The 25,344-nt window shown below is 35.3% G+C and overlaps 1 protein-coding gene across 8 annotated transcripts in view; it reads left to right on the top strand.

Moving 5' to 3' along the window:
* Ppef1 (protein phosphatase with EF-hand domain 1) overlaps nucleotides 1–25,344 on the top strand; it is a 127,066-nt gene that overhangs the window by 70,725 nt on the left and 30,997 nt on the right. For 6 of the 8 annotated variants that reach the window (XM_078035073.1, XM_078035071.1, XM_078035072.1 and 3 more), the window contains 4 exons: nucleotides 3,396–3,442; nucleotides 17,300–17,466; nucleotides 21,008–21,044; nucleotides 21,991–22,140. In XM_078035073.1, coding sequence (XP_077891199.1) covers nucleotides 3,396–3,442; nucleotides 17,300–17,466; nucleotides 21,008–21,044; nucleotides 21,991–22,140 — 401 coding nt within the window. The remainder of the gene's footprint in view (nucleotides 1–3,395; nucleotides 3,443–17,299; nucleotides 17,467–21,007; nucleotides 21,045–21,990; nucleotides 22,141–25,344) is intronic. The other 2 variants (XM_078035074.1, XM_078035075.1) reach the window with 2 other exon arrangements.

The following is a 25,344-nucleotide window of genomic DNA, read 5'->3' as shown; positions in this document are numbered from 1 at the left end:
TAATTAAACCATTTCCATTTCTAGCATCTGATATTGGTGACAGGAACTTGATGATATAGCAATACGTAATTCATAACATGCCCTGACTCAAGTTTTTAAAGAGACTATAATGGTTTAATTTCAACCTAATCAGGCCACCACATCTCTGACTCAGGAAGTCATGCCAATCTGGGAAACCTATGAATCCAGGACTAGGCTTGCTATCAGAATATAAATAGTAGCTAAAACAGAGAGTGGGGTCTGTTTCCAGGTACTTCTATTATACCTCTAGTTGCCATTGCAGAATTATCTGTGTCTAAAATGACCTGAAAGATACAGCAATGGCCTGGACTATCCCTTGTTTGTTTGTTTGTGCTAGAGATTGAACCCAGGTCCTAGTGCATGCCAGGCAAGCACTCTACCACTGAGCTACATCCCTACCCCTAGTGTCAGGATGAGAATTAAAAATTAGGACATCTGTATCCCAAGTTAGAGGCAACCCCATATTTGCTCTACTAGTTTGCATCATTCACTTTGTCTAGCTAATGTTTCAGTTTTCCTCATGAGACAGACTGGAGAATGGATGGATTAAACTGTTGCATTTTTTTTCTTTTTAAGGAATCCACATCTTGGGCATTTATTTCCAGATTTATTCTATGTAGCATCATTGGTAGAAGGAAAAGCCAAGATCAATAGGTTCTCTTAACATAGGAATTATTACTTTGTCTTTAAGTAATAATTAATTACAAAATAATAATTATTACTTTAGTAACCAATTGAACTTTGAAAATTTGGTTATCATTTAAAATAAAATTTAAAGTGAAACTATATTTCCAAAACCATCCTCTTTTAAGATAATATCAATAAAGGAAGAGAAAATATTTTACCATTTACCACATTTTAATTTCTTTTTAAATTACTTTTTAAACTTATGTATGACAGTGGAATGCATTACAATTCATATTACACATATAGAGCACAATTTTTCTTATCTCTAGTTGTATACAAAGTATATTCACACCAATTTGTGTCTTCATACATGTACTTTGGATACTAATGTCCATCACATTCCACCATCATTTCTAACCCCATGCTCCCCTCCCTTCCCCTCCCACCCCTCTGCCCTATCTAGAGTTCGTCTATTCCTCCCATGCTCCCCCTCTCTATGAATCAGCCTCCTTATATCAGAGAAAACATTCGGCATTTGGTTTTGGGGTTTGGCTAACTCCACTTAGCATTATCTTCTCTAACTCCATCCATTTACCTGCAAATGCCATGATTTTATTCTCTCTTATCGCTGAGTAATATTCCATTGAATATATGTGCCACTTTTTTTTTATCCATTCATCTGTTGAAAGGCAACTAAGTTGGTTCCACAGTTTAGCTATTGTGAATTGTGCTGCTGTAAACATTGATGTAGTTGTGTCCCTATAGTATGTTGTTTTTCAGTCCTTTGGGTATACTCATACGTTGACTGCAAATTGGTGTAGCCAATATGGAAGCAGTATGGAGATTTCTTGGAATATTGGGAATGGAAACACCATTTGACCCAGCTATCCCACATTTTAATTTCAAGATGCATTTTTACATGTACATCTAAATATACCCCATAGTTCTCAGCATGCATGAAATATAGGAATTTTTTAGTCTATAGTTATAAATGGTAATCAATTCTGCACTCATTTTTTATTTGCAGTAGAAATGTCTTTGTATTTATATTTTCCTGGCATAAGTCTTTCTCTTATTGTCCAACTAGAAATTCCAAATATTTTTATAGCCTCAACTCTTTTTTTTTCCTTTGCTGGGGATCAAACCCCCATTTTTTTGTTGTTGTTACCGTGGATTGAACCCAGGGGTGCTTCACCACTGAGTCACACCCCTAACCCTTTTTATTTTTTGAGACAGGGTTTTGCTGTGTGTTTAGCCTTGCTAAATTGCTGAGTCTGGCTTTGAAATTGCAATCCTCCTGTTGCTGAGATTTATAGGCATGCATCACCACACCTAACCTCAATTCTTAATATGCTGAAACAAGCTCATTTTTGAGCATTCTAGCTACTATAGTCCAGTATACTCAAATCTTTGATGAGTCACTCTGAAGAAAGTTTAGAAAATAAAATAAATAACAAAATATATTAAACTGATAAGAAAAAATTTCTTCCATCTTTATTTCCTTAGCTTTGGAGTGAGATTGTTATGAAAGTAATGAGGTTTAAGCCTTCAATAACATTAATATGCTCTTAATTTTATTGTTAAAATTGTAGTTATCTTATATATAAGAGATAGTGATATAGAATTTTAATTTTATTATTCCAAGTGTAATTGAAGTCTTCCATTGTGCATATTTGATAAATCTTGGTTGTGGGGTTTTAAACAAACTGAGTAAAAGTATTCCTAAATTAAATACTATGATAATTAAGTTAGATACAAAAAATAAAACTTCATGAGCAGAGTTTATAAAAGATAGATGTTTTACCTAGAAATATTTATTCATATGGGGTTTTTGAATATTCACAATCACTCTTAATTTTTTAATTAATTCATATATTCATATGGTTTCCTTTAGTTCACTTTTATTTTTATTTCTTATAGCTCTCATCAAAAGAATGTCAACTATTTCTTCACAATTTTTAAATTTCAGATGCTACTGCTGGAGCATATTTGAAACATGTCTTTAAAAATTATGCATTTAGGGGCTGGGGTTATGGCTCAGTGGTAGAGTGCTTGCCTAGCATGTGTGAGGCACTGGGTTTGATTCTCAGCACAGCATATAAATAAATAAATAAAGTCCACCAACAACTTAAAAAATATATATATACACACATATATATGTGTGTGTGTGTGTGTGTGTGTGTGTGTGTATGCATTTAGTGACTTGTTGAGTGACTGCAATTCAGGTACTGTGGTAGGCCTTTGGGGATTGAATATTAACTATGATAGATACTGTTGCTGCTCTTCTGGATTTATAGCATAGGCAGTACAGAGTAATCACTAAAAGCTTGAGTTTTGAAAGGAGGCAACATTGGGTTTGAATTCCACGTTTGATATTGGGTAGCTGAGTAACTGCACAAGTTGCTTACCTACTCTCAGCTTCATTTGGAAAATGAGAATGATGAAAATAATACTCATAGAGTGGTTATAAGGATTAAACAAGATAATGTATGTACAATCCTTGGCATAGTGCTTGATTCAGAGTAAGTGAATCCCTGCATAAATGGCTAGAGAACAGGTCTTTGCAGTACCAGATGTTGTCCCTCTAAAGGAGAAGAAAGCACTGTGGAAACAAATTGTCTATTGAATTAATATCATCATAGGGTCAAAACCCAGCCCCCCAAAACACTTGAGAACATCTGTCTTTTATGAAATAGACTTTTACATCTTATATGTTTTTGAATGGTGAATTTTCATTTGAATTCCAGGTGATTTACATGGGAAACTGGATGACCTTTTTTTGATCTTCTATAAGGTAAGTGATTATTTTGCTAAATATTTGCAGGATTGTTGGGTGATAGCATTCTGAGGGCGGATAACAATATTAGTTGTGTTAGAGATATGTACAAATACAAATGTGTAATATCTGTTTTTATCCAAGAATCTCAAAGATTTATAGAGGCATGTCTTTTGATTTTTTTAATTAAAAAAACTCATAAAATTTGTTTAAAAATTTATTTAGGGTTTTTGTTCAACCTTATTACTGCCTGTGCATCCACTAGGATTTGTACTTGATTGTATTTATTGTCTTTATTATGTCAAAAATGTCTAGATAGTGCAGGATGAAGAAGAAAGCAGTCTGTTTTATTTTGTTCAGAAATGAGCATGTCACATACTAGTTTTCTCTTCCAATGCAAACTAGTTATGCATGAAAGGACTTTCCTCTAGTAAGTTCCAGTTGCTCTCTTCTCTACCTTGATTTACCATCTTGGGCTCAGTTGCTCTTGCAATGCTATGATTCTCTTCATTTATTGCCTTTGGTTTTGAGAGCTGGCCCAGAGAGCACAAAGCAGCTTGGCTAGCTTGTAGTTTCTCTGCACCTGTTTGATTGGATTTATTTTTTTCTTTGAGCCAAGAGTTGCAACTTGTATGTTTGCTTCTGCAATGACTGGTAGCATATAGAAAACTGATCTCAAGGTCCCTGCCTTTACAATGGTACCTTTTAATACTGGTCTTCTGATTACTATGTTTATTGTCTATTCATCCCACAACTAGCACATCAAATAATTGGGCATAACATAGATATCTCAGATGGATTGAGAGAAAATATATTCTGATAATGATGATGACCAATCAATTCACTCTTCGAGACTGTGAGAGCTTGAGTGAGCCACACAACTTCCATGAACCTCAGTTTGTTTTTTAGCTGCATTATTATCTTAAGCTTCCATGACATAAATTCTCATGAATAAAGTAACACAAATATTCAAAAGCATTTTTAAAGCAATTCATTATAATAGAAATGCAAGGTTTTTATTTCATTTATTCAGAATGGAAGCTTGGAAGAGAATGGGCTAGGCCAGAGCAAAAGTAGGTGAATGGACTGGCACTTAGGAGGAAATTCAGTTGAGAATACAGGCAGGCTAAACACGACACCCAGCATTATAGTCAGGGAGTGGGGTTAGAGGAAGTAGTCGGAGGCTCTCCAGATAGTTGGTTTATGAATCTTAGGCAATGATTTCTGGTAGGGAACAGAAGGTACTAGTAAAAGAATAATTCTGAATGTCAGCCACAAAACTCAAGCTGGGTAGGGATGGAAGAGAGTCCAGGATGGACCAGTTGATTGGGATACATGGAAGAACTGAAGGTTTAGAATGCTTCTGGGATCAGGAAGTCCTCTGACTGAGAGGCCGGAGGGCTGGCATGGCCTTAGGAAGCAGGAAGGGTGGGAAGTTGTAGGGGAGGTAGTTTCAGGTTATGAGAGGGTCTCAGGTGGAGTCTAGAAGGTGAGCAACTAAAGTGAGCATAAGAGAATGTTGGCAATGAAGAGGATAAGCATCTGGAAATTAGGTGTGTTAAATGGGTTGGCCACATGGACTGAGAGATGAGGAACTGGGGAGGAAGTCTAGTTAGAGGTCCTGGGCCTGAAAGGAGCATGGTAAAGCATTGGTCTGTTAATGGCTTTGGGGAGCAAGCAGATCTCTCCTACTCTTGATCCTGAGGTGTTTTTTTCTGGGGAGGAATGGATCCTTTCCTTTCAGAGAGTTTCAGGAGTCAGGAGTCTAGCAGTGTCCTTAAGGGAGACCCAGATTTACAGAGAATTTTTTTCTGAATGACTTGAAGTTGAAAGGGAATTTACATACTGTGAAATGGGGATTCTACTGGCTAATTGGAAAGCTTTGCAAGAGTTAGAAGGATGGACTGGTGAGAAGAAGCCAGGAGTTGTACAGTTTGGGGGATGGGATCAGTTTAACTCAGTACATAGCTCCATACTAGACAATTACAATCTGAGAAAGGTGGGGAGAGGGATGGAGGATATGGAGAACAATAACAAGAAAAATCTGGTAATTCTTTTTCTAGAGGCTTTGGGAAATAATATAAAAAGGAAAATAGTTGAGCAAATTAAATTAACAGAGTAGTCACCAAATTCCCAGGCATTTAGAAAATTTCCCAAGAGTTGGTATTATTAAGGTATGACCCAGAATAGAGCCCTGGAGTACACAGATGAAAAAAAAGAGAGTATTCTGATATAGTTTTTTAGTTGCACTGACAAAACTATATGGAGCTTATAAAACTGGAAGGTGCTAATGTAAAGATTGAACAGGAGGAGGTGGGTGGTAAGAAGTGCTATAAAAGGAACTAAAGGTGAAAATATAGTATTCAAATGGAAGCAAGAAATATTTCAAGAGCTAACCAATGACAGTATTCAGGAAGTAGAGATTGTGAGCCTGGCAATGACTGAGTAGGTGACTACTGTATTATATTTGGGATGGGCTAGGGTAGAGGGAGGTGAGAAGGATGTTTGGAAAACAGAAGTATGCCAGAGCCATGCATTAGAATTTTGACAGACTCTATTGAGAAGAAGGTAAAATGCATCTTGAATGTAGAATGAACCACACATGCTAGTTGTCTGATTTATCAGGGGAGACTGAGGGAAGAGCCATTGATGACACTCAGATTTCACCTTAAGAAAACGAAAAAAGATCTAATGTACAACATGAGGACTATAGGTAATAAAATTTTACTGTGTATGGGATTCATGCTAAATGGGTTGATTTTAACTATTTTTTGCTGCAAAAACAAAAGAAGGGTAACATATGAGATGATGGATATGCTAATTTGCTGCACTGTAGTTACCTTTTTACTATCTAGTTATATCCTATAACACCATATTATATACCTGAAATATGTACAACATTTATTTTTAAAAAGGAAGAAAATAGCAACTATGATAAAACATTGGGGCAAAAAAGCTGGATCACTAGTATAACTTATTAGTATTTTAAACAGTGTGACAACAAAAAATGCTATAACCATACTATTTTAAAGGAATTTGTGATAACTGAATACAAGACATTACTTTCTCTTATGAGGAAAAAAGGGAGCTTAAGAGATGGTGCAGTTAATGCTGCCTAAGAAGGAAGAATGACAGGCTGAGCTTGTGATGCTGCTGCTGGATCACTTAGTTTATGGCAAATGAGTGTCTGGTTAAGATGAAGGTAGTAAAATGAAAGGGCAGACACAGGAATCGGTCTGAGGAAGCTTCAGTAATTGGATGATCTCTAACTTGCAAAAGTCAGTGCTTTGCCCTTTTCTGTCTCATTTTTTGTCTACACTTTAAATGCATTTTGATAATAAATTGTATAAGTATAGTGCTTCCTAAAATATGAATACAAACTGTTTAGGAAATAATGTTCTATATGAATACATATGACAGTGACATCCCACCTATCCAGATGTTGAACTTCAGTATACTTTTCTTATCTTCACTTATCATTCATATGGTCCCAAACCCAGGTTTAAATAAATAGGGTCTCTTGAAACATTTGCCACAAATCTGATGAGCTTTATTCACAAGATAGACCCTAGACCCTTACCCAAAGACTAGTGACCATGTATCAGAAAATCTTTTCTCACACAAGGTTCACCCCATAGAAGATTAGAGAGTAGGAGGGGAAGAAGCAAAAGTCAGATACAGTGCTAGCAATGAAAAGTAAAAGCTCTTCCTGACAATAAGAGGAAATATGGAACTATATAAAAATGAGATTGGAAGTGAAGTAGCAATATGCAGTGAACTGGAGCTGTGTGGTATAGGGAAAACAGAGTTCTAGACTTCTCAAAAGTGCCTTAGGGGATGCTTAGGTTGATGAGCCTGCATAATGAAGAATATTTTACAGTATATGGTGTATACCCTGTTAAGAAATAAAGGGAGAAAATAGCACATTTTTAAAACTCCCAGCAAAATGGTTAAAGTAATTTTAAAAGATTTTAGCTTTTAAAAGAATAAGCTTCAGTGATCTGGAAAATTCATTTAAGCAATGCTTACAGTATGAATGAGTATCATTATTGGGTCTTAGGAATAGGAAAATGAGATAACATGAAAAAATGGAAAGATGAATTGAGAGAAGAGTAATGGGCCAAGGAAGTAGATGAGGAGGAAAGAATGAAGAACCTTCCCAATGAGAGAGGTGGAAAGTGCTGAATTTCTCTATGTGGCATCAGCTACAAAGGTTGCTGGTTCAAGGATTATAGCAGGTACATAACTTAGCAATCACTTCAGAAAATGGTAGAATTTCTGTGATGGTCTCTGATTCTCACTGCAATAAAGCATCAACAACTTACTGAATCCCAATCACATGTAGTGCTTGGCTCTGGTTCACTAATATGAGCCACCAGATTGAGTCATGTCAGTGTAAAATCACAGGCTCCCAAGCTTCTGTTTAGAACTAGCTAGTGGTCATATATTCTTATCTTTATTATTTTTTGTTAAGGGAAACAGAACTTGAATTGTGAGGAATAGTTTGGGAAATGACATCCTGTTGGGGATTTATGGAGCTATAAATATCCAAAGTTTACATTATATGACTAGTTGACTCCTCTCCATCAACCCAAAAGAGAAGCCTAGAAAACCTCAGGCTTTGAATTAAGGCAGTATTCTTATTAATCTTTGAGTTTTATTTTACTGAATACTTTCTTCCTCATCAGTTCTTTTATCTAGTATGGTGTGAGTAGGATTATAGGGCTGGGACTTGCTGCAGGCTAAGCAAGAACATAGCCTTAGAGGAAGTTATAATGTAAGGTTGCTGACATACCTTAATAGATTATTCTTTTCATCCAAGTGGTTGGTTTGACTTAATATTTCTATCATTATAATTGATCATATGCAGAAATTATCTGTCCACTGATTTATTCATTCACTAAACTTTTATTTGGTCTTTATAGGGTTCAAGGGATCATGTAAAAACTATAGGAACATACAAAGATGAATACAAAGTTTATTCATTTCACATATATTTATTCATTTAGTTATTTATTTTTTATATCTTTATTTATTTTTATCTGGTGCTAAGGATCTAACCCAGTCCTCACACATGCTAGGCAAGTTCTCTGCCCCTGAGCTACAGCCATAGCCCCTCATGTTTATTTTTTATTGGTGCATTATAATTGTACATTATGGTGGAATTTATTATTACATATTCATACATGCATACAATGTAACAACAGAATTTGGTTGGCTTTGTTCCCCAGTACCTCTCTTTTCCTTTTTCTCTTCCCTTCCCTATCTGCTTGCTGTATTCTACTGGTCTCCCTTCTGTTTTCATCACATACATTTATTAAATACCTTTTATGAATGGGATACTTTGCTAAAGCTTGGAAGTATAGTATGATAAGATATAGTTGTTAGCCTCAAAGATATCTTGTTTTATTGGGCAGGTTGATTGATACAAAAGACAAGATGGCTGAGAGTGAGATGTGTTATGACTGGGATAAATACGGTGCTCCAAAGGAGCTCATCGGTGGAACACTTAACTTCATGGAAGAATTTCTAGAAGAGATGATGTTTTTGACAACCCTTTCAGAGAATTTTAATAGTTGAGTAATTGCTTAAGCATGAAGGAAAATTTTAGAGGATTGGGAAGATGTTACTCTTACATGTTTTTCTTGTGGTGTGATGCAATAAATGATGGAGTTCATAGCAATAATTGGGTGAGCTCTCCCTGCCTCCACCTGGGTACCTGGGATTGAACCAGCATTCTACTACTGAACTATATCCCCAGCCCTTTTTTTTTTTACAATAGAAATTTTTTTTTTAAAGAGAGAGTGAGAGAGGAGAGAGAGAGATATAGAGAGAGAATTTTTAATATTTATTTTTTAGTTCTCGGCGGACACAACATCTTTGTTGGTATGTGGTGCTGAGGATCGAACCCGGGCCGCACGCATGCCAGGCGAGGGCGCTACCGCTTGAGCCACATCCCCAGCCCCCCCAGCCCTTTTTATTTTGAGACAGGGTCTTGCTTAATTGCCTAGGCTAGCCTCAAACTTGTGATCCTTTTGCTTTAGTGTCTTGAGTACCTGGGATTACAGGTATGTGTCACTGGGCCTGGCCCAATGATTATTTTTGATGCTTTTTTTTTAAAAAAAGATTTGGGGTTTTTTAATATTTGATTATCCTTAAAAATTGTATCATTTAGCACCTTAGTTAGTACTGAGACTTTTTTTTTAGCTCATCTTCCATCTGGGCTGGGAAAGGATTCTTCCTCCCAAGGTACTACATTCTTAACTATGACAGACCTTTGCTAAAAGGTCAACTTTACATGACTTCAAATATAATTTTATCATCAAGTGAAGTAATTTGCATATCATTAGTTAGGTCATATTTTTGGATTTTGTTTTCTGAAAAGGTTAATTCTAATCAGTCACTTTTGCTTAATTCGAGTGACCAATTTGAAGTACTTCATTCAGAGCCTCAACCTACTAAAATTATAAGATATTTTCCCTCATTAAACAGAAAGATTAAAATTTTAGATCAAGTATTGACAAATTGGTTTGTTAAATTAATGTTGTGAGTGGCAACCCCCTGAAGCTGAAAAAGGGATGCACATGGACAAGAGAAGCTAATTAACTCTTAACCCCTGTGGGCATCATATTGATGCTGTTCAGTGGAAGCCATGCTATCTTGTTTTACTTCCTTTCTCTCTTCTCCACCATCATCTTCTCCTCACATCCATAATTTTCTAGCTGTGAAGGTAATCAACAGTAAAAAAAAAAATTATCATTGAGATGCTTCACATTGCTACAGGGATTAACTATTTTCCTTTTGAGATTAAAGTGGTATGTTACAATGAGAAGAACAGATCTCTGAAATAGGGTGTGCAAAAGAAATAAAAATTAATGTGGAATTGAGATCCAGAGGTTATTGTTTGATGTCCCTTGGGAGAATGTCCAAATATGTTGGGATAACTTCCAAACATTTGTTGTAAAATGCTTCAGTAGGTAATAGGTGAGAATATAGAGAAATGTTTTTGTGTCTATTCAAGTTAATTAGTTGTGGTCTGCAACCCTTCCACCCCTTGCAAGACATTTGAATGCTGTTCAGAATTGTAGTTACCCTGGGTTTTTTGTTTTGTTTTGTTTTGTTTTTGTATTTGTCAACTTAATCTTAATGCCATAGATGGTTTGTTATATGTCATCTGCAGAATGATCCAGCATTTGGTTTAGTGGAACTAAGTGAAGGATGGGTTATAGCATCAGTGTTTGCTTCTTTGAAGGAAACCCAAAGAAATCTCAGGAACCAGAAGCATTAGTTCTTCATTGTCTTGTCTGTTTTACACTTCCTTTATTATTCTAAGATTAAAATGTATTCTAACTCAGACTTTACACAGTAATTTGACTAATACTGAACCAACAAGACAGACATTATACATCCAAATAAGCCTTGTCTATTTTGAAGCCTTTGTATTGAGAGGCTTAAAACTTAAAGGAGTTCAGTATGCATTCAGGACTGCTTTTAGAGTCGTTTTCAGAGACTGTAACATTCTATTGAACGAACTTCATTATCACAAATCTTAGTCTTTTGAAGTTGTGTAATTTTTTGAAAAGGTTAAAACTTGTTGTCAAATGTGCTATGTAAAGAGGATGGCTTAGCTGACCATTAACTATTTTTGGCTTAAAATGAAGTTTAACTAAATAAATCTATTATTTTTTGCTCATAGTAGAAATGAAATAAGACAGAGGCAGCAAAGAGTACAGCTCTAATAAAGTTTGATTTAATTGGAGATGAAAAGTTTTAATACAAAAAAACTGTCATCACAGTGGAAAACATGTTTACCATCCAAATGTAATACTTTTAGACTGCTGAATGCTTTCCTCAAATTTTGAATTAAGGTTATGCTGGTTTCATGAAATGAATTGGAGAAATCTTCTTTTTCTATTGTTTGGAATAATTTAAATTTTGAGGTCTCAAGCTCAAATTTGTCTGTACATTGTAATCATCCAAGTGATTTTAATGTTCAGGCAAGGTTGGAAGACATGAGTTTAAATAACATTAAAACTATTTGCTCTTGAAATTAAGAATAGTGTCTGCTATAAAACCACATGGGCCTTTCATTGCTCAAATTTTCTATTTCTAGTTCTTTTGAATCCATTTTGGTGATTTTCAATTTTTTTTTTTTTTTTGTATGGTGCTGGGGATCAAACCCAGGGACTTGTACATGTGAAGCACTCTACCCACAGAGTTATATCCTGTATCCCCTGTATTTTAAGGAAATCATTTTCTCTAGATTATAAAAGTACATTGCTATAGATAATGCTATAGATAATGATCTATCTCTCTATATATATATTTACTTTTCTCTATCTTTTAAGTTTTTTAAAATATATTTTAGTTGTAGTTGGACACAATACCTTTATTTTAATGTGCCCAGGTCCTTGCACATGGTAGGCAAGTGCTCTACCATTGAGCCACAACCCCAGCCCCTATCTTTAAGTTTTTAAAAATTTTTAACCTTATTTTTTATTCTTTTTTAAACTTAATCCTCAATCAGACTTTTTTTGTCGATTTGATTGGTTATTTTAAACAAACCAACCTTAGGATTTATATATTTTCCCTTAATTTTAGCTTTTATTTGCTTGATTTTATTCTTTTTCTAATTCCTTCGGATGAATCAATCTCTCATAATAATGAAATGGCATTTTTAATTTTAGTTTTAACTGGACCTTCCATGGAACTTGTAATTTTGCTTTTAATTTTCTCTTTGATCCAATGTTTATCAAGACTACAATTATTCATTTTCAAGGATATGCATTCAAGAAGATAGAATTTTTTAATCATACTTTATTTCAAATTTTGCTGGATTATGAGAATATGTCTTATGAAATGTTTCTTATTTTGAATTTGTCAATGGTTTCTTTAAAGCCTTAATGGTTGATTCTCATGAAGACTTTATGGACATAAGAAAAATTAATTGTATTTTTTATATATAAAGTTCTTTATATAGTTATTAAAACATGTTTATTGATTGTATATTCAATTTTGCATATTTTTTCACTTGTATCTACTATGTGTATTATATATTGCTTTGTAACAAGCCACCCCAATACTTAGTGCCTTAAAGCTACCAAATATAATCTCTCATAATTTCTGTGCATCAGAAATTTGTGTGCAGTTTAGCTATGTCATTCTGGCTCAGGGTTTCTTCATGGGGAGACAGACTATTGGTCAGGGCTACAAACACCTGAAGGATTGGCTGGAACCATTTCCATGGTGGCTAAGTCACATAGCTGTAGGCAAAACATTTCAGTTCCTTGCTGAACTCATGGCCTCGCCACAAGGTTTTCTGAATATTCTCATGACATAGCAACTGTTTTTCCCTAGAGTGAGTGATCCAGGAGAAAGAATAGGCAGGAAGCTACAATGTCTTTTATGACTAAATCTCCCTAGTTGCATATCATTACTTTTTTTTCCTATTCTTTAGAAGCAGGTCACTAAGTCTGGCCTACACTCAAGGGGAAGCAAATGAGGCTTTACCTTTTAAAGGAAATGTTATAGAATTTCTGCCCATTATTTTAACCTTTCCCCCACATTTTTTGTAATGGAGATCACACCTGGTGCCTCACACATGCTAGGCAGTGCTCTACCATTGAGCTACATCCGTAGCCCTGACATTTGGATAATTCAGACATAGTGAACAAGCAAAAGCTTGTTCTTTTGTATAGTGACTACAAGCTCATGAACTGTAACTTCTTTATAAAGTACTTAAAAAAAAAAATATATATATATATATTTATATTTTAATTTTTTCCGCCGACACAGCATCTTTGTTTGTATGTGGTACTGAGGATTGAACCCGGCCGCACGCATGCCAGGCTACCACATCCCCAGCCCCTATAAAGTACCTTTTATTATGATATAATATTTCTTTGTGACACTATTTAACATTTTAATCTTATAATCCACTTTGTTGAGTATTAATATTTCCACTTTTTTCTCTTTATTGCATTTACGTTGTTTTCTACCTCCTCTTAATCTACTTTCTTCATGTGTATTTCTCATGAGTAAGCTATACCTAAATTTTCTGGTAATCTTGGCATTTTAATGAGAATTTAACCTATTTACATTTAGTATAACAGTGGGTATATTTGAAAACTTTCCTTCTATTCTACTTTACTATTTATTTAACTTGTTTTGCCCTTTTCATTTCCTTTTTTATATTTTGGTAATATATTTTTCAAATAGCTTTAAATGTATTCTTCTACTATAATCCTCTTACTTCCTGTAAGATAAATCTTTATTTTCCATATCTTTATCTTTCCATATCCCTCAGATAGACAATATTTGTAGACCATTTTACTTTGCTCCCTTGATGTCCCCTGCAAATCCTAGCTTTTGCTTATGCCATATTTCTAGGTCTTAACCATTATTAATTTTATCTATCTAGTCTGAATAATTTATTTATAATTTTAGACAATTTTCTACTGATAGAATATTTTCCTAGTATTTAAATGCAAGTTCAATAATATCATATTGATTTAATATGTAATTATATATTTCAAGGTTCATTGTTCACATCTATATTCTTTCATCTTGGTCTTTTCCTAGCTTGAGGACATTTTAATTTTTACTACTGTTATTTAATTTTCTTGAGTGTTTTCCTCTATGGGTCATATGGGTACTTTCTTCACTGAATACAAGCTCCTTGAATAAAAGAACTTTATATTGTTTACTTCTATGTTCGTAGCACCTAAAACTCTGCCTGGTGTGTTACAAGCAATCAATACATGTTCATTGTTTTTGTGTATTAGATCATTACATATTCGTATGTCTTTCTTTCACCCTGAAGAACATTTATGTTGTTGGTGGTTTGTGATCCCTTATACATCTGCAAGTATTTTTCTATCACTCTGAGATGTTAATGATGTCTTCTTGGTCAGTATAGATTCTTGGTTTATAGTCCTTTTCTCTCTTTGATTTATAGGTTTTCTTCTACCATCTCTTACCTCCCACTACTGCAGATGCTAAGTCTGATGCCAGGATGATTCTTTTCCCTTTGTAACTTGTTCTTTCTGGCTTCTTATGAGGCTGTTACCAGGGAATAGGATTTTTCTTTCCCATTAATTATGCACAGGAGTCATGAGTTCTTTCAGACTTCAAACTGAAATCTTCTTTTAACTGTTGAAAAAATTCTTTTATTTTTATAATTATTATTTCTTTTCCAACTTCTTTTTTTTTCTCCTTGATTCTAGAATGCTTATTATTGGCACATTAGGTCTCTTGGCTCTGAAACTCTAGTCTCAAGTATTTATTCTTTATGAGTTCTATTATTTGCTTTTTGTTCAGTGTGAGAGATTTTTCACCTGTTTACTCTTTCAGTTCAATAATGTAATTTACAACCATTCTTTCTGCTAATCCACTGCTATTTTAAATTTGAATAGCATATTTTTAATGCCAAGAATTTTAAATTTTTTGTTCTTATACATTCCTCTCATCATTTAAAAAACAAAGCTGTTCTCTGTCTCCTCCAGCAGTCCTGTTACATTAGGGGTTATCTACTTTAACACATCTCTGGTTGCTGGATTCTCTTAAGTACTAGCTTATTTCTGTTTTCTATTTTCTGCTTAAGGTAGCTCAAGCCTCTCCAGAGTTGGAGGCATAACAGTTCCTATTCCTTCATGAAGAATGTGAAAAGGAAGTCTCTATGTTTCTAGGTGCTCCTAAATGCAAGCATTCATGACCTTTTAGCTTTTGGCATGTGAAAAGTAAGATCTAACATTCTAACCCACCCAACTAGGACTACCCACATACTCTGAGCAGAGTCACCTCTTAGACTTAGATGGAATTGTCCATGGGTCCCCTCAGCCATAGTCGTCCTCTGTTCTCACCCCAGGGTTTTTTGCTGCTGCTTGTTTAGCCCCCTTCAGAACCTGGATGTCACAATAGTCTGTAGCCTCTATTACCCCTCCTAACATTTCCAGCTACTCATCCCAACTAGCTGAAGCCTGGGGGAAGGAATAGTGTCAGAGTCCTTCTCCTTTTCTTTAAGTTTTGATGAGCAGTAGTCTAAATTTTTGCAGTTGGTTACACTATCTAAGCCCCATATGAATAAGGTTGTGTGAATTAATATATTAAGGAAAGGTAAAATTATGAAATCTTAAAATTAGAAATAGCATGGATGTCACAATAAAATGAATCTCTTAATTTGTATAGTGCTTTCTAGTTTTTATACATATAATCTCATTGAATTCTAAAATAGCTCTGCATGGTAAGTATGGAAGTAATCATTACCATTTTTTTTAAAAAAATTGTTTTAGTTGTAGTTGGACACAATACCTTTATTTTATTTTTATGTGGTGCTGAGGATCAAACCCAGCGCCCTGCATGTGGTAGGTAAGCGCTCTATGGCTGAGCCATAACCCCAGCCCTGTAATCATTACCACTTTAAAGATTAATAAAAGATAAAATAACATGCCCAAGGATATCTGGGTATAACAAGTGGAGCTGGACTAGAGTATTAGTCTTATTACACCATGCCACTGCTTGTTTCCACTTACCTTCAGAACATGTTACGTTGAATAAATGATTTCTGAAATCCCTAAGTTATGTGTTATAACCTGTATAATAGTTTTTCAATTACTTTATTATATGAACCTTCTAAAATGTATATAAAAAGTAGGATGTTAAGTACAAAGTAATAAAACTTTCTTATGCAGTTTGAAATCTAACAAAAGAAGAATTTGAAAATAGTTTGAAAAAGATTAAGAATGTCTATTATTTCCTGAAGGTTGATTTTTTTGAAGGAAATCATGCATTTTGATGTATGGGTACCTAAATTTTTCTCTTCATAATACATTTTTTAAACATTTGAACTTATCTTACTGTGAAGTAGCAGTGCACTCAGACATTTCATTATCAGGTCTGACACCGAGAAAATGTAACCATGTTACATACCTTTGTTTTGTCTTAGTTTTGTAGTGTAGAAGTAAATTAATTAATAGCTCTTATAAATTATTCCTGTGTCCTAATCTCAGCTGCTTTTCATACTATTATTGTCTTTAAAAATATTATCTCACCTGGTGCTGTGGCACATGCCTGTAATCCCAGTTACTTGGGAGACTGAGGTAAGGGAATCATAAATTCAAAGTCAGCTTCAGCAACTTAGCCAGATCCTGTCTCAAAATAAAAAATAAGAAGAGATTGGGATATAGCTTAGTGGTAAAATACCCCTAGTTCAATCCCTGGTACTGGAGAAAAAAATGTATCTCATACTTAGGAATGATATTAATGACTAATATGGCCCTGTCAGCAACCAGCCAGAATAGCATGCTTGCTATAGACACTAGGTGTGCTTAGTAGTACACTAGCCCTGCTCACAGTCATACCACTTGCCTGGGTAACTTTATATCCATTCTCACAAGTGTTCTAGGGCGGAATATAGTATCATCTTTCTTTTGCAAATCGAGGATATAGTAGCCTAAAGAATTTAGCTGTAGAGCTCCTTAGAATGAAAGATTTCTGGCTGTTAGTTCAGTGTTCTACACTGGATAGAAATTTCCCTCTTTTTAGAGGAGAAAGAAGAGATGACAGTAACAATTGTTGATGGATAATTATCAGCTCTTTTTTAGAGGAAACTCATAGTAGGTGGTTGGTAGAATGAGCATTCCCCTGCCTTTTACTCCCTGGAATCTTCCTGTCTCAAGCTTCATTTTCAGGTCCCTTACAGGAGATTCCTGCCCTGGAAGAGGGAAACTGGCTCAAGTGGGTAAGCAGAATTTTTTCCAATGAAAGAACTGACTCGGCCTCTTTTCTCCATATAAAGGGACGTTACACACAAGGCCTTACTTTAAAACAACAACATTAGTTTAACTGCTTGTTTTCCCTCCTCTCTTCCTTCCACAGAATGGTCTCCCATCGGGGAACAACCCATATGTTTTTAATGGTGATTTTGTAGATCGAGGCAGTAACTCCGTAGAGGTCCTCATGATCCTGCTTGTGAGTTTTCTTGTCTACCCCAATGACCTGCACTTGAACAGAGGGAATCATGAGGATTTTATGATGAATATGAGGTAACCTCAGCCTTTAGATTTCCTCTTTTATTTCCCACTCTGGAAAATACTGCCATGTTTAGTATCCAGTAGAGAATTAGAGGCCAGGGTAGAGAAGGAGAGATGAGGGGAATCTCAAGGAAGACCTCAATTCTGAGCCCTATTTAACACCCTCAGTCTTCAACTAAGGGTCAGTTGCTCTAAAGCCCCCTTCTTATCTTTTTTTCCAGTCCTATTCTTCCTTCTCTCTTTTATCATGTTCTTTCTCTTGCTCCCATGCCCACCCTTCATAGGCCAAATTACATGTTAGATAGGTGTATTAGGCCAATCTGGAGGCATGATATGTTTTATATGCAGACTTAGATGGAATTGTTCTATTGTTACTCTTTTGGCTTGTCTCAAGTATTGCCTCAGAAACTAGCACTATGTTTTGTATTAATATGTGTATTTTTATGACATAGTAATTACTTCTGGCATAGTTGTTCATAAACATTTTTATTAATTTATTAATTTTAATTAGGTATGTATGACAGAAGAATGCATTTTAATTCATTGTATATAATTATAGCACAACTTTTCATTTCTCTGGCTGTACATGATGTAGTATCACACCATATGTGCAGTCATGCATGTACCTAGGGTAATGATGTCCATCTCATTCCACCATGTTTCCTGCTCCCATGCACCCTCCCTCCTCTTCTTTCCCTTTGCCCAATGAAAGTTCCTCCATTTTTCACATTCTGCCCCCCACTCCCTTCCAACCCCTGCCCCCACCCCTGTTATGGACCAGCATCCACTTATCAGAGAGAACATTTGGCCTTTGTTTTTGTTTGGGGGAGGATTGGCTTACTTTGCTTAGCATGATATTCTCCAACTCCATCCATTTACCTGCAAATGCCATAATTTTATTCTCTTTTAATGCTTAGTAATAAACTTTTTTTTTTTTTGAGAACAGGTATAATATAGTAGTTCAGCTCTCTGACTCAGGAATAAAGACTGGTTAAATGGTTTAAGAATTTTTGCTGAAAGGTACAGGAGGTGACAAATGTTCCCTTTCCCTTTCTTCCTTTTTCTTTTCATCTCTCATTTTATGAAAAAAAAAATCAGTTTGTTCTAGGACAATAGAAGGTATGGCATGTCTCATGCCTTTGGGCTTGGGCTTTTGAATACCTTAATCAAAGCTCAACAACAGATTAGTTTTGTCTTTGGGGTAGTTTTGACACCTGGTTGGAGTAGAGTTTCAATTTCTCAAAGTATAAGAAAATGCGGGGCATGGTGGTGCATGCCTGTAATCTCAGTGGCTTCTGGAGGCTGAGACAGGAGGATTGTGAGTTCAAAGCCAGACTCAGCAAAAGCAAGGCGCTAAGCAACTCAGTGAGACCCTGTCTCTAAATAAAAAATACAAAATAGGGCTGGGGATGTGGCTCAGTGGTTGAATGCCCCTGTGTTCAATCCCTAGTACCCCACCCCCATCCTGCCAAAAAAAAAAAAAAAAGTATAAGAAAGCAAATGCTATGACTATGAAGAAAAAAAGAATCCCAGGACTATTATCAGAAACCCATATAAAATAGTGCAATACTTTTATTTGGGCATGCCATTTATCCTTTCATTTATTCAGTTAGCCAATTGTATTCATCTAGTGCCTATAATAGTTAATGAAAGAGACATAGCCCTTGCTCATATCTAGCAGGAAAAACACATTGAGCAGGGTTTTCAAGTGTAATAAGTTGATAAAGAGGGATCCAACTTTGTCTGAAGGGTGATGGAAAATTGTCCTATGGAAATACTAGCCTGAGACTTGAAGGATGAATTGAGCAATTGAGAGAAAGGAATGTTGGGTGGGATGGGAACAGTGTTTCACAGTGAAGGAATAACTTATGCAGAGTTTAAGACAAGACTTTTTAGACTTGAAAGTTCAGGAAGGCAGAAATATAGAATGAGGGATAGGATGGTGCTTAATAGAGTTGGAGATGTAAGAAATGGTTGGATGATACAAAGGAATTTGCACTATTTTCTAAGGACAAATGAATGTCATTGAAAGATATAATAAAATTTGTATTTTAAAAAGTTAACAGGAAGAGTGCTGTGGAAGTAGGTCAGTGGTAGAGTGCTTACGTAGCATGTGTGAGACCCTGGGTTCACTGCCCAGTACTGGGGGAAAAATGATACTGAGAAGGGCAACAGCAAAGAGTGGATACAGTGAAGTCAATTAGGAAGTAGTTGAGATAGATGATAGATTCTTACTTAGACTAGGGTGGTGGTAATAGAGATGCAAAGAAATAGATTCAAGAGGACTTTAGGCAATGAAGACTTAAGGATCAATAACTTGATATGGGGGACTTGAAAGAGGAAGAAATCAAGGATATTTCCAGATTCCTGGCTGGAGTTTGGGGGTATAGTCTGGAATCATTCAGAAGGAGAATGATAAGTTCAGTTTGGGGTAAATTGATCCGAGATGCTGATGAGTAGACAGTTGATTTTATGTGCAGACATCAGAAATTAAGTGTAGCCTGGAGTATGACTCTGTGATATTGACAATAGGTATTAACTGAAACCCTGAATGGACAGGGATGTGATTGTTAAGGCAGAAAGTGAAGGTAGGAGAGGATTGGGGACAGAATCTGAAGGATTTAAGACTATGTGGAGGAGAAGAACTTGCAAGGGAGATTCAGAATAGCCAGAAAAGTAGGAGGAAAACCAAGAGTTTTCTGTCACAAAATCTAAGTGGAGTTTTCCAGAAGGATGGTATAGTCAATGTATTTAGTGTTTCAGAGAGGATGAGAAATGTAAGGACTACAAAGTGTATATTGGTTTAACAACATGCACACCTTTGGTGAGCTTTGGGAGGAATTTGTCTCCATTATTGTAGAAGCCTGGCGTGACATGATTTGCATGGAAACTTAGGGTAAGTGTGCTCTTTCTACTTTACCTTGTTGGATATTAAGTGTACATACTGTTATCCTAAAGCAAGGAAAAGTAATTGAAAAATTTTCCATTATTAAATCTCTCTTAGCTACTGCTAGTCAGGCATTAATGTTCCCGATACTTTCTGTTAAGACCCTGAATACCATTCATTACGTGACCTATATCAGAGAAAGCATAAAGAGCCAACTTGTTATCATCTGGGCTTTTGTTCATTTTTGTTCAATCTTTTCTTTTTTCTGATCATTTACTGTAAGATATAGGATGTCTGAGAAATCCTATCTAAATGAAAAACCTTCTCCCACACAGCTTCCTCAGCTGCTGCAGTAAACTTTCAAAAGACTTGCAATCTTTACACAGCTCATACCTATTTTCTAAGTTGTCTTAAAGTTAGTTCATGAAAATGTATTTTCTTTTCCCAATATGGTATAATCTCCTTGAGGGTGGGAACATGTCATTCATTGCTTTTGTTCTTTCCTATCATGCCTATCAAAGACTAAAGTAACAGTTCAACTGAAACCTAATTTCTTGAGTTCCTAGTACTGGGGATAGTGAGATATCAAGGACTCCCTTTTTTGTATGATTCATGTAAATAGGAATTATCAACAATTAATTGTTTAACTGCTCCCCCCTTTTTAAGGTATGGCTTCACAAGAGAAATCTTGTTTAAATACAAGGTAAGACTCAAAACTTTTTAATTTTTTTTGCATTCTCTTTGTTGTTTATGCATAGACATTAAAAACAGTCAATAAAGAACAGATTGTTGCTTTAGGAAAGGTGATGGGCCAGTTAGTCAGAATTCATGCCAATAAAATAGAGGAACAGCAAGAAGCTCTCACCACTCAGAGTCCTCCCCCCCACTCCACTTGGACTAAACCACACTTTTTCATTGTGACTTTTGTGTTGGTTTCAGTGTAGATACAAACAGTCCATTTCTTTAAAGGTACCCACTTGGGGATTTTTTTTTTAACTCAGGTATGGTAAAATAGGCAGACTCAGAAATGACTGTTATGAAAGAAAAGGTTTTTATTCACAGTTCCCTAGAAATAGGAGGCACTACATACCACACTGGGTGGACCATGTGGGGAAGTACCAGAGTCCATCAGAAGGCAGAGGGAGCCAGGGTAACATGGACAAGAAACTTTATTGTGGTTTTCATGGGAAGGAACTGACAAAGGGTCTCAGTGTAATCAGATTTAAGATTGACTAGTTTGAATAATGTCAGCTTGCTCTGGAGCATGAGTTATCCCTAGTTGTCTGGTACCTGGCCCTGGGTGAGTAGAGAAATATTGGCCTTAAGTGTGAGAGCCTAATGAAAGATGTTATTGAAGATGTGGGCTCTGGATTAGTTGGTTTTCATGTGAAAGGTGAATCATTTATTGTTTCTAGTAATTAGTTAGCCCTGAAGAGGGGCAGACTCTTCTGTAGGATTGGCACTCCCCAAGATGTCAAAGTATCAAAAATACAGAATAAAAACCATGATTAATAAATGGTAGTTGGTTAGTGACTCTGGGGTGACTTCCTTGGTGTGGTATGAAAATTTGCTTTTTGTCCATGCATTGGGACTGTTCAATAATCTGGACCTATCAGAAAAATAAAACTTACTCAAGCTCTTACTTACAGCTGCATGGAAAAAAAATCTTGCAAATCTTGGAAGAAGTCTATACCTTGCTCCCAATTGGTACAATTATTGACAATGAAATTCTGGTGATACATGGCGGGATATCAGAGTCCACAGATTTGAATTTACTCCACCGCCTAGAGAGAAGCAAAGTAAGAAGTAATATTTGCATGAATCTTATCTCAGAGGTTTATAATAGAATATGTATACCTCTTTTCATTTATCATTTTGAATTGATTTGAATTTTAGTGGTGACTTTAATTCTGAAAAGATTAGTACAAATTTTGAGAAAATCTATGATTGCATGCATAATAAAAAACTAAATGGGTAACATCTATATGTGGAAAGTATTTTTTTAAAAAATTCATGCTGAAAATGGAAAAATGAGGACATGCTAGCATTTTATATAGTTTCTAAAAGTGAAAAAACTTCTGATTTTTAAAAGTTAAAATATCCATTAATTCATTTACATGGTGGTAAAATGCATGTGACATAAAATTTACCACTGTAACCATTTTAAAGTGTATAATTCAGTGGCATTAAGTACACTCACATTGTTGTGCAACCATCACCACTGTGACCACCATCCATATACAAAACTGTTCATCTTCCAAGACTGAAACCATACCCATTATACAATAACTCCCCATTCTCCTCCCCTTTCCAGCCACAGTAACCAATATTCTACTTTCTGTTTCTATGAATTTGACTACTCTAGGTACCTGATATAAGTAGAATCATATAGCAGTTTTTTAAATTGATATGATTTCCCTTATACTTCAGATTGATCAGGATAATTATTTTTAAATACTTTAACTGTAAATAAGCATATTAAATACAGCAGAGGCCAAAAAGGAACCTGAATAGAACCTCTGAGAGAAGTGGCTATGTGGTATCTGAAAATATTCCACACCTAGTGAAGGGCTTCTTAATGGGACTTATAGGGAAACAGGAGTTGTCTTCCTCCTCTACCAGAGCCAAGCTGGAGTGTGCATACTAGCAACATAAGGGGTGCCACATGGGCATGAGGACCAATAGAGCTGTGAAGCCAAACAGTGGCATATAGTCTTAGTGGGAAATCTGAACCATTACACCTCAGGAATTATAGTCAACTTTCAACCAATCTACACAGGGGGATCTAGAACTGGAATTGAATCTGATAGAGACAGAAATGTGATCCCATTGCACCTTTTGGAGCCTCTATACCTTTATATACATGTGAATGATAATATTAGTGTTATCATCTTTTCATACTTTTAATTTAAGCTTAATATACCTAAACTAGGTCAGATGCCCTTTATATACTCTCAAGCCTCTTATATATATGCTTTGTAACAGTCACCATAATTAATAAGGATTCATGGGACTATTCTTTACTATATCTCCCCACTTCTCCAGTTCACTGATAATACCTCAGCACCTGAGATATAGTAAGTACTTAATATTCACTAAATACTTCTCAAGAGATTTAAGACTAAAGCAGGGCAAACCTAAGACAAAATTGGATAGAAACATTTTTATAATAACTTTTGTGAGTCTATGGTGATTTTTTTAATTTTTAAAATTTATTTTAATTGGTTACACATAACAGTAGAACGCACTTTGCTACATCATATATAATGAAGTATAATTTCTCATTCTTCTTGTTGTACATGATATAGAATCACATTGGTCGTATAGTTATATATATGTATATAGGATAATAATGTCTGATTCATTCTACTATCCTTCTTACCCCTAAACCCCCTCCCCTCCCTTCACTTCCCTCTACCTAATCTAAAGTTACTCTATTCTTCCCCAGCTCCCACTCCCCCCTATTGTGAGTTAGCATCTGCATATCAGAGAAAACATTTAGCTTTTGTTTTTTGGGGGATTGGCTTATTTTGATTATCATGATATTTTCCAGCTCCATACATTTACCAGCAACTACCATCTTTTCATTCTTCTTTAAGGCTGAGTAATACTCCATTGTGTATACATACCATATTTTCTTCATCCATTCATTTATTGAAGGACACCTACTTTTGTTCCATAGTTTAGCTATTGTGAATGGAGCTACTACAAACATTGATGTGGCTGCATCACTGTAAACATTAATTTTAAGTCTTTTGGGTATAAACCAATATCTATGGTGATTTTATATACCTCTTTGCCCATTTCACTGAGTGACTTCCGTACTAACTGGATTATACATTTGTCCTGGTTTAATTGTTAATAGTGCCTCCTTCTACTCTAAAATAGTATCCCAGTTGCAATAAATTGTAAGGTCATCCTAAGTTTAAGGTCCTCTTTCTTACAATATCAGTGAATAGTCAAGTCAATAAGATGCTTTGATCAAGATGAGAGAGTCAGTATAAACTTAGTGGAGAACTGAAATCAATGAAGTAGAAATTTTAAAAATTCAAAAATCAATGAAACAAAAGTTGGTTCTTTGAAAAAATAAACAAAATCTATAAACCTTTAGCCAAGCTAACCAAAGGAAAGAGGGAAAGAACTCAAATTATTAAAATTGGTGACAAAAAAAGGAAATGGGAAAAAATAAGGAGAGAAATGAATTACAGTAGATGGGGTAGAGAGAGAAGATGGGAGGGGAGGGGAGGGGAGGGGGGATAGTAGAAGATAGGGAAGGTAGCAGAATAAATACAACAGTTACTATTATGGCATTATGTAAAAATGTGGATGTGTAACCGATGTGATTCTGCAATCTTTGTAATGTTTTGAATAACCAATAAAAAAGGAAATATCACCACAGACACTATTGAAATACAGAGAATAATCAAACTATTTTGAAAATCTATTATTCAATAAATTAGAAAATCTTGAAGACGTCAACAAATTTCTAGAGACTTATAACCTACCCAAATTGAACCAGGAGGCTATAGAAAGTTTAAACAGATCAATTTCAAGTAATGAAATTGAGAATGCCATCAAAAGCCTTCCAACCAAGAAAAGCCTAGGACTGGGTGGATTCTCAGCTGAGTTCTATAAGACCTTTAAAGAAGAACTAACACCAATTCTCCTCAAATTATTCCATGAAATAGAAAAGGAGGGAACCCTTCCAAATTTATTCTATGAAGCTAGTATTACCCTGATACCAAAACTAGTTAAAGACACATCAAGGAAAGAAAGCTTCAGACCAATATTTCTGATGAACATAAGATAACAAAAATTCTTAATAAAATACTGGCAAATTGCATAAAAAACATGTTAAAATATTGCACCATGATCAAGAGTGTTTCGTCCCAGGGATGCAAGGTTGGTTCATATGGAAATCAATAAATATAATGCACCACATAAATAGATTTAAAGACAAGGATCACATGATGATCTCAATAGATACAGAAAAAGCATTTGAC

Source organism: Ictidomys tridecemlineatus, chromosome X (genome assembly GCF_052094955.1).
Source record: "Ictidomys tridecemlineatus isolate mIctTri1 chromosome X, mIctTri1.hap1, whole genome shotgun sequence".
NCBI lineage: Eukaryota > Metazoa > Chordata > Mammalia > Rodentia > Sciuridae > Ictidomys > Ictidomys tridecemlineatus.
This window is presented reverse-complemented; position numbering and strand designations above follow the sequence as displayed.